The following is a 10,314-nucleotide window of genomic DNA, read 5'->3' as shown; positions in this document are numbered from 1 at the left end:
TACAGTATTAAATTATTAGCTATATATTCACCATGCTGTGAAACAGATCTCAAAAAACTGTTAAAAATCAAATCAAACTGAATAAAAAACTTGCTTTTCAAAAAAAAAGCTGAGATAGGGAAAAGTTAAAATCTTTTACCTAAATGTTAGTTGTGAATTTCCAAACTTCATGTCACTTTCCTTTTCTTTTACTGCATAAATAAATTCAGATATTTTGTTTTCAGTAAGGTATTAAAGAGAATAACGAAGGTAGTGATTCATCGATTCTCAAGTATCATACTATAACTTCATATTACATATTTCTTATTGGCCAAGTGTTTAGAAATTCTTAATCTCCTACAACATGACTGTGTTAGAAGAAAGAGTCAGGATTTAATAGTTGCAATTTTAAGTGTAGCCCTATATAAATAACTGTACTTGCTAAGTGCATTGGAACCAGTAGGGAATCAATTCTGAGAAAATTTCTTAAGACTACCTTCCTCTTTGCCTCTGGTAGACATTACAGGGCCCTCCCCAATCCAAATAAGGGAGAGAAGAATGTTCTGAGTATTAAGGGCACTAAGAATAAATCTGAGCTATCACGGATAAGATTACTTTCAACTCTTTATTTCATGTTTTCTGACACAGATCCCAAGATCTGTAATTATCTTGAGAAACTGTGGGGGCTGAGACAGTACTTTTTAGTTCCTTTGGCTTTTTTGTTGTTTTTGCCTATCTCTCTTTGAGGCTGGAGAGCTGGGGGGGGCGGGGGGGTTGTGTGTGCAGTGTGTGCGTGTGTTCCTATAGAGTGCCAAAAAAAAAAAAACAGTACTGATGAGTCCTGGGGAGATGGGGCTATTTTTGTTTAAAGCTGACACTTCTAGCTGAGCCACAAGTGCTGCTTGGAAAGGGCTTAGGTTGTTTCCAGGGGGAGAACTCTGCAAAGAAGAGGCAAAGTTCAACAGGACAGCAAAGAAGCAGCAGAAACAGCCAGGAAAACGAAGAGCCCTCACGTTTTAACACAGAATTCCCTACCAGAGTTCTCGAATCCTAAAGTATTCTGCAAAGTGTTACTTGACCGGAACTTTTCACCTGACGTTTGCTTTCTCCGACCACCATGACTGAGATCACTGCTGAAGGTATCGCTACCATTTTCCAATAGTATCAAGCAGGGAAAAATTGTGTAAATTGAAAGCCACATTGATTGTCAATGTGCCCAATTAAAATGTTGCTTTGAGGAAATTGTTAGTGATTGTTAGTGATTCTGTGCAGGATCAGAGAAGTGGATTTGGGAACTGGGAGGCTGCCAGATCTGTCTGTTGGGGGAGTGAGAAGAGAATTCTCTGAAATTTTGTATGTGGAAACTGTTCTCTGCTATACCAAAGGCCCCGCTAGTTAACAGTTGTCACCCACACCTCTATAAATAGCTATGGTCATGTAACATGATGGCTGATATCTTATCCAGCAAAAATTAAAAGGCTTACAAGGATGGAGATTATAATAAACTTAAAATATTGTATTTAATGTTCAAACTTAGCAAAATGATTTTGAGCAATTTTGCTTTATGATATTTCAAAATGGAGATCTTTAATTTGTCTTTTCTTTTCTAACTACAGTGTATAAATACACACACACCTGTAAGTTTTATATACAATTTCAAATAAACTTCCCACAAAATTTCGATTTTAATATTGATGGATAGTCTAAGAAAGTTTGGAATTCCACAAACTCACTGTAGATCAATCCCGTCTTAGAAATAAAGTAATTAAGTGTGAGAATTCTGATTTTTTTCATGAACTTATTACTCTTTTCCTTCTAAATAGTGAATTCTATCTTTATACTAAAATAAATATTTTCTGCTTTAATACTTATACTGAAAAGCTACATGCTATAAATAAGACATATAATTTTAATTTGACCATGGTAGCACATTTTACCAATATACATATAGATATATGTAAAATATATTTCTTAGAATAAAGGAACCCTTTAAAACTAAAGCATTTGGATACAGACAGAGTCTGGTTCTAATGGGGATAAAAATTTGGAAGGGGGATCTAAACTTTGCTTCTGACAGCTGTGAAAAAAAGGCAGACAGGTGGTGCTCTTGACAGTTTCCAAGTTGAATTCTGTGCTGGTTTGTTGTTAATTAGACAACTGAAAAATAAAACGTGTTTTTTGTCCTTTGAGGTAGAAATTAGTATGAACACACAATAATTTCTGTTGGATATTTTCATATAATATTTATAAGAATTGCCTTACTTGCACCTTTCACTGAGAAATTTAGTCTGGCACCCCAAATTAATAACAACAATCCCTGAGGGATTTCTATGTATTAGATGTTTTGCTCAGACATTTATGTATATTTACTTATTTAAGCCTCACACAACTCAATTAAGTAGGAATTATTATCTTCGTTTTGCAGGGAAAAAAGACTGTAACTGAGATGTTCTGTAACTTGCTCAAGACCGTAGCATTGCCAGGATTTGAAGCCAGCTCTCTTAAATCTAGTTTGTGTTTTTTCTCTTTTCTAAGAAGATATCAGGTTTACTCTTTACCAATTTTAGTTCAGTATTTGCTAACTAAATATAAATAGCATTTTTTTCCTGTTCCTTACATATTCTGTGTCATGTGGTCTTTAGTTTGTCTTAAAGAGAGCTATCTATAAAAACTTCTTGCTTAGGCCTGCACAAGTTATTAAGGTACCTATGAGTATATGCTTCCACCTCTGTGTAGGGCACAGACTGCCAGCTGATTCAGAGGTCAGCTAGACATACCATTTTTGGCTTGCTTGTGGATTATGCCCTATAGACATTTGCACTTGATTCATAAAACTTTTTACAGAAGTATTCCTGATTATGAAACAGAACTTTTGTTTCTCCTTCTCAGGTGGAGAATTTAAAGGTATCTTGAATGACCCCCTGGAGTTACCATTAAGAATAATTAAATTAGTAATAAATTTTAAAAAGTAAGATACCATCTAATTCCTTGGTGATAGTCATTTCCCACTCCCTGGTCTTAATAGTTCATAGGATCTATATCATCTGAATATCAATCATGCACTTTTTTCCTCTTCTAGAATGATCTATTAATAATATTTCTCTAGTGAAAATTAGACTGCCAACTCAAATGAATTTATCTTTTAAGGTTGATACCACAGTCATTTTCTGTGGTTATTCAAAGTTTTTTGCACACTGCTCTACTACACACTTTTCATTTTGTCCTCATGATTCTCACTTTTTGTGCCCTAACTACAGTAGCCTTCTTCAAGTCTTTTTATAAAAGGTACACTTGTGTACAGGTCCTTGGTACAGCCTATTTCCTCATCCTGGAATAGTCTTTTCTGCTATATTTATTTTGCAACCACTTTTGAACACTGAACATGTAAGCAATATATCAGATAGCCTTATTCCATCTACTGATTACCCTTCCCACCCATTTATCAGAAAAAAATGCAAATATTTTATAGTACTTAAGAAAGTTTGAGCTAGAGCAGCACCTTGCAGAGCTCTAGTCCACTGTCCTCACCTCGATTTTTGGAAAGCCTGTGCTCATATAAATTATTATAAATTATATCACTCTCCCATGGTTATTGATAATTAGGGGAGATCTGAGGATACAATTCATGTCTCCTGTGGCTTATCCCAGTGCTTAGTCAATCGTAGTGCATGGCATGTCTGTGAAGCTTTCTGAGTTCTTCACATGGATTTCCACTGCATGTTCTGAGTTAGATGACTTCATCAGAGGAAAGAAAGAAAATAATGCTAGATATTAAATTACATTTCAGGTACAGAGCAATAGAGAAACTAGAACTAAGAAAAAGTTGGATGCTCCCAGATTTTAGGAAAACAGCACTTTTGATCCTGGCCATAATAAATTAATACATATAATTATAATGGCAATAACAACTCACATTTATTTTAAAGACATAAGATGTCAAACAGCATATTAAACTTGTTGTATGCTCATTTAATTCACAGGACAACTAAATGAGGTAATTATTGTTATTATTGGTATTTATAGAATGGGAAGCTGAGGTTCAGAGAGGTTAAAAAATGTATCTGAATTCACATAGCTGATTATGGTGTACTAAGATTCATACACAGGCCTGACCACAGAGTTGGGTTGAGTATGTCCCCTCACTGTGTGAGACTTATAGTTAACTTGGTATCAATTCAGTGATTTTGGAGGGCCTACAATAGGCCCATGCGACATTGGATAGGTTAGAACAGGCCTTAGACTGGATTAGACTCAAACATTGCTCAGGTTTAGGGCTATAAATAGCCCTCTACCTTCCTTCCAGAGGCCCAGTTATTCCCAGGCAAGTGCCAAAGTTAGCTCCCCTTCTGAGGTCCGTACAAACTTACAACCACCAATTGCAGCATCTATTTGATAGCACATATACAAAAATACCTTTTGAGTAATTTTGATAATGAAGCAAAGTTTGCTTAATTCTTAGCAGCTTTGTTAAAAAGATGGTCAGAATCTTTTTTAAAAGTTGGTAAAATACCTAATGTTTTCAAATTGCCAGTTAACTAAAATATGGTCATATTATGCTTTACAATAATTGTATAATTGATTTCTCTGGGTACAAGAACCTCCAAAATATAGGAAAATACACATTTTTATGTAATGGATTTAAATTGGTTGTGTTCCTACACGTAATTAACTTAATGTTTACTAGAACATTAGTTAAAGGAAACTATTATGTTTTGAATGATGAATATGCTAATTATCCTGATCTGATCATCATACATTGTACACAGGTATTGATTGACAACCCTGTACCCCAGAAATACATATAATCAATTACATTTTTTTAAAAAGAAAACTTATAGGGCCGACCCTGTGGCGCACTCGGGAGAGTGCGGTGCTGGGAGAGCAGCAGCGCTCCCGCTGCGGGTTCGGATCCTATATAAGGATGGCCGGTGTGCTCACTGGCTGAACGCAGTGCGGCCAGTCACAAAAAGACAAAATAAATAAATAAAGAAAGAAAAAGAAAAAGAAAAAAAAACTTATGAATACGGTCGTATTTAGACTTTCATATAAAATTATCTATATACAAAAATAAATAAAAAGTTAGAAGAGCTATGTCAAATTCTTAACTTCTAAACTATCATATAACCTCAGGATTCAGTAGAAGGGTTGTTGTACTGTGCATGAAACTCTTTCCTTACTATTAGCTGAATGACATTTCACTGCTTCTATAATGATCAAACTTGTGAGAGGATTTTGTATTCAAAATTTAGAGCCAGCATGGTCATTTATTTTATACATTGCACTGCTCCTGTAGCACAAGAGCACCCATTGTTGCTCTCAAGAAGAAAAATCAAGAATTCACAGCCAAACTACTTAAGAAGTGGGCATATAAGTTATATCACCTAGAGAAATCAATGGTGAAATTAAGAGAAGGAAGAGATCCAGCCCTCACATCTGTACTTACCTCCCCCAAGCAAAGAGCAGCTACTCTGGCCTAAGTGGCGATGACTTGGGGGTGTGGGGGGTGTAGCACTAGGTTCAAGCCCTGCTCACTTCCGGGTTATGTTCTCCATTCTCCTGATCAAGAAAAGCAATAGACTACATATAAAATATCATTTTTTGTTCCATTTTAAAATTGGCATTGAAAAGCCAGTATATTTGGAAGAGGAGGGCCATGATGGCAAAAGGCATAGTAAAATGAAAAGATTTGCTCATGGGTCATTGAAGTAGGAGATGGGACCTTTACATTATGTAGCATTTGAAGGTAATGCAAAAATCCATAGTTAAGAGTGTGGAAGCCACACTAAGGCAAACTTGGCAAAATATAAGGCAAAACCCAACCAACCATTAAAATAACAGGTAGAACTGACTCCTGTGATTCAGAAAGAAAGAAAGAAGAAAGACAGAAAGAAAAAAAAGAAAAGGAAAATGACATGGCTTCCAGTTTTCACGATGTAGAGGGATAAGGAATATGCTAAAAACTACAGTACAGTATGCACTGTATGCAAACCTCTGTAGTACAAACAACCCAGTTCCTTCAAATAAGTTACTAAGAACAAGAAAATCTATGGATTAAAAGAAACATAAAAAAAATAGCAACTCATCACAACATATGGGATTATTGGGTCTCAATTCAAACAACCTTAAAAATTTCTGATAAAATAATTGGAAATTTAACACACTGTGGATGTTAGATGATATAATTAATTATTGTATTTTTAGTGAGATAACCATATGGTGGTGTTAAAATTACTTACTACTTGGAGATGCATACTCAAATATTTATGGATGAGATAATGCAATGTTTGAAATCTGTTTCTAAATAATATGCCAGAAAATAAAATAGATGGGATGTGGGTGGGGTGGGTTGGTCATGACTTGATAATGTTGGGATTGATAGTGGGTACGGGGGTTTCATTATAATATTCTGTCTACTTTTGTGAATATTTAAGCTTCTTCACAATAAAGAGTTAAGAAAAAACAAAAGAACATAGTTGATGTTTTTAGTAAAGGAAATAACTTTTAATAAGAATTTACTTTTCATAACATATAAGGGTCAGTGAATCCACTGGTCAGCAAATGTATTTGTAAGTGCAAATTACTCTCTAAATTGAACAGTCTGTATTTATTGAAATGGAAACTGATATACTTGTATTAGACAGAGGGGTCCAGAAATATACTTTATGCTTTTAAAAGCAGACAAGAAAATAATTATTTTTAAGTATATCTATTTTAAATGTGGAAATCTGTAGGTTAGTTTCACATCACTTCTCAAAGTTATTAGTGACATTAATTACAGACAGTAACTATGAACAGTTAATATTTGAGATGGTTTATGGGAAAGCCTGAGAACAATTTAAAAACCTAGGAGTCGATATCATGCAAGGAAAAATAATTCAAAAAATTGCTATGGCCAGGAACATTGTGTTTGGGTATTAAGTACCAAGCTTTTACATGAGCATCTCTTTGAAATATCCCAGAAACTGAAAAGCAGGTATTACAAAAACCTGATCGGTCTGGGTCTAAAACTTCTCTATTTCTTTACTGCTCCAGTTGAGTTTGGGAAAAGAAAAGAAAAGCACATTGCGAAAACCAGTGCAGTATAGTTCAATCCTCACAGAGAAAAACTAGTGCAGAGCTAATAGAAGGCAGCATTAAGAAAAGAAGTGTGCTAGAGCAGCAAGTACATGGACACTTAAGTAAAAAATTAGGTTTCCAGCACTAACTCCACAGCTTAACCATATATGAGCAGAGAAGGAAGGGACCTCAGGAAGGGATTGTAAACTAGTGGGTGAATCTAGGTTAATTGTGAATAATATGGCCAGAGGAATTTTTTCAACTTTTTACAAGATTGTGCTGGTTAGAAAATTAAATTTATGCTTTTTTAATTGAGCAAAACATCCATGATGTAAAACCTGCAAAATCTGTAGGGAAAGTGAACAGAAAAGATATCTTTGTAGTGTCAGCCCTAGCTGGGTTCCATTGAGAAATTTTTTCCCGTTGCTTTTATTATTATTTTTAATAGTGACGTTTTCCACAGCCCCCACCCCATAAGCACACAATACCTATGGAAAATGTTCTGTTTATCAACCTAAATGCTTCTTAATTTTTTCCGGCTTATTTGTGGTCATCATTGTGGCTGCAATTTAAAAATCATGCTGTTCAGCTATTATACTAAAGGCTTAGGAATCCTTAGATTCTTAAAGCCTCCAATGCTGTTTGTATTAATTTTTAATCAGTTAACAATATTTAATATGAGAGAAACATAAAACAGCACAACTAAGCAATTTTAAAATCATCTACATTGAACTTTAGGTTGAATATATCAATTTCAAAAGAGAATGCATAGGCGGTTAAGATTTTCCAGTTAAGTGTTTGGTTTTATACTTAGGCTTAGTTGGAACTTAAAGCCTATGTTAAAACATTATTATTTTCTTTCCTTTTTTCAAATAAATTGAAACCCTTTGGGGACATGCTTAATATGTTAAAAATGCATATCGTCTAGAGTAACACACTTAAAAAGAGCAAATTAGGGAAAAATCTTCATCTAGCAACATCATAGAATAATTCCAAGACTCTGGAATTTTGGCTCCATTTAACTCAAAGCTCTAGGAAGATCCATCAAGGTTAAGTTTTTTGCTCTTCCCAGTTCCCACTTGCTTTGGATAGTATGAGTGACTTGTGTAGTTTCTGATAAAAGGGCTTTAGTGTCATATAAACATGTATCGCCCCAAGTGAGGGTTATGCAGCTATAGATGAACTTCCTGGTCCAAAAAGATAGTAATTTCCATCTTCAAAGTGAGCTAAAAAGAGTATCCTTGGCTAATGTGTAACGAATAAAGCCCTGCTCCTCTCTATACAAGTTATGCTCTCTACACATCAAACATCTCCACATCTCTGCCTGAAGTCACGCTGTCAAAGACACTTGAAATTTACAATTTTGAGAGATCCTTTGGTATGTAAATGAGCTTTTACTTCATAAACTGCAGAGTCTATCTCACTTACAATGCACTTTAAATATTACATTTAAATATATATGGTGTAGATATTTTAAAATTTGGTATCTGTGGCAGGGGCTGGGGCATGTGGTCTTCACTTAAACAAGTTAAAGATACAGTCTTTTAATCTATAAGAACAAAGATAATTTACATTCAGCAACCTGCTCTGTACAGGGAAAACATGGATTTATTCAGACAGCATGAAACTGGAACTCACTGTGACAAACTGGTTTTATCCTCGCTACTCATGAGCTGCGGCGTTCTCCCTTTCCTGACACAGGGCACTGGAATGTTGAGAAAAACAAAGGAAAGGCAAAGTTCTTAGTATTTCAAACTAGGCAAAGTTTTTAATATTTCAAACTTAGTTTTAATAATGTCAAGGGCCTTGGTGAACTTGAGAATGTGAGAGAATCAGTTTCCATGTATTTAGACTTTCAGATACATTTTTAGGAAGGTTTCTGTGGCATATTTGTTGTTGCTTTTTAAAACAAAATTTTCATGTGATTAGGAGAATTTTCTGTTTGAGGTAGGCATTTGATATAACGAACGACAAGACAAAAATAGTAAAGATAAAGTGGTATTTCTTTGACATTCAATGCTAGAGCTATTATTTTTGTCCATGGTTATTCTTATTCAACTTATAAATAACTGCCTAGGGGGAAAAAAGACTGTATGATAAAATCTTTAAATTGCTGTAGTATGGTAAAACGCCAACCTGGTGAATTTAAATCTGTAGAAGTATTAAGTATTGCATTTAGAGAAAGGCAAACAAAATACCTCCATCTGAAATATAACACAATTTTAGACTCTGTGGTATTAATTGTCAACCTAGATGTAGATTTATAAAGCAGTGTGTCATGTCAAAGCTTCAGTCATATTCAATGTTTGAGCACCTGTTATGTACCAGGCTGAAAGCCAGACAATGGGGACACAAAGATGAGTAACGCAAGGTCCCTTCCTCTGATTGCAGGTTGAAAAGCAAGCAGAAAAGCAAAAAACAATCAGAATGCAGACTGGACAGATTTAAAAACATATGACTCCACTTTGGAATTATAAATGATGGTATTAATTTAGTTACACAATGTCATGTGATGGTTCATAAATCTTACAATTTGTGAGCACACATTGAAACTTTTTGAAAATATTTTTAGGAGGAGTAAAGAATGTCCTATTCTTGACATTGATGATTTGCAATGTACATGACATTGTTGAGAAGGTGAAATTGTTGATCAAGGAGTCAGAGACCAAGAGTAGTTTTGATCAATGTGGAGATAGGGGAAAAAGATGAGGTAGGTGAAAATTAGCAGTCTGTGGGATGATACTCTAGGATGACCACGGTACAGAGCTACCTGGTTAAGAAATTGCATAAAAATCCTGGTTTAAATACTCTGTTTTTGGCCAGGCACACTCTTGCTATAATACTGAAAAAATCTAAATGTTTTATATTCCTGATTTCTTTTGAACTAGTTGTTTATAACAGTCCCTAGTTCCCAGTTCCCCCATGTGAGAGCTCTTGCCCTATATGTACCTCCACTGCTGCTTTTGAGCCCCACGTACGTTACCTTGGGATTGCTTTGTGTATATGAAGCACCATTTCCAACCCATGAAGAAATAATGAAATAAAGCTATCAGACAGGTTTTCACTAAATATGTTTCTTCAGGTTAACAATAAGGTCATTTATTAAAGACTTAGAACTTATTGTTCTAAGTACTATGAAAATTAGTGTTTCAGGCCAGTGGTCTTGTCAAGATGTACTATAAAGGGATTACATTAAGCACTCAAGCAAGGCAAGAGGGTTTTCAAGATGCTAGGGAAACGTCTTTGTCAAGGAAAGGGTGAAGAGATGTGGTTCATAGA

At 34.9% G+C, this 10,314-nt stretch overlaps 1 protein-coding gene across 16 annotated transcripts in view; it reads left to right on the top strand.

Moving 5' to 3' along the window:
* The first annotated feature begins 746 nt into the window (after nucleotides 1–746).
* TRDN (triadin) overlaps nucleotides 747–10,314 on the top strand; it is a 387,419-nt gene continuing 377,851 nt past the window's right edge. For 9 of the 16 annotated variants that reach the window (XM_063096112.1, XM_063096113.1, XM_063096117.1 and 6 more), the window contains exon 1: nucleotides 748–1,118. In XM_063096112.1, coding sequence (XP_062952182.1) covers nucleotides 1,097–1,118 — 22 coding nt within the window. In that variant the 5' untranslated portion in view covers nucleotides 748–1,096. Of the gene's footprint in view, nucleotides 1,119–10,314 lie in introns of all 16 variants that reach the window. The other 7 variants (XM_063096118.1, XM_063096115.1, XM_063096120.1 and 4 more) reach the window with 3 other exon arrangements.

Source organism: Cynocephalus volans, chromosome 5, assembly GCF_027409185.1.
Source record: "Cynocephalus volans isolate mCynVol1 chromosome 5, mCynVol1.pri, whole genome shotgun sequence".
Lineage (NCBI taxonomy): Eukaryota > Metazoa > Chordata > Mammalia > Dermoptera > Cynocephalidae > Cynocephalus > Cynocephalus volans.
Note: the sequence above shows the minus strand (reverse complement) of the source record. Positions and strands in the feature narration are given on the sequence as shown.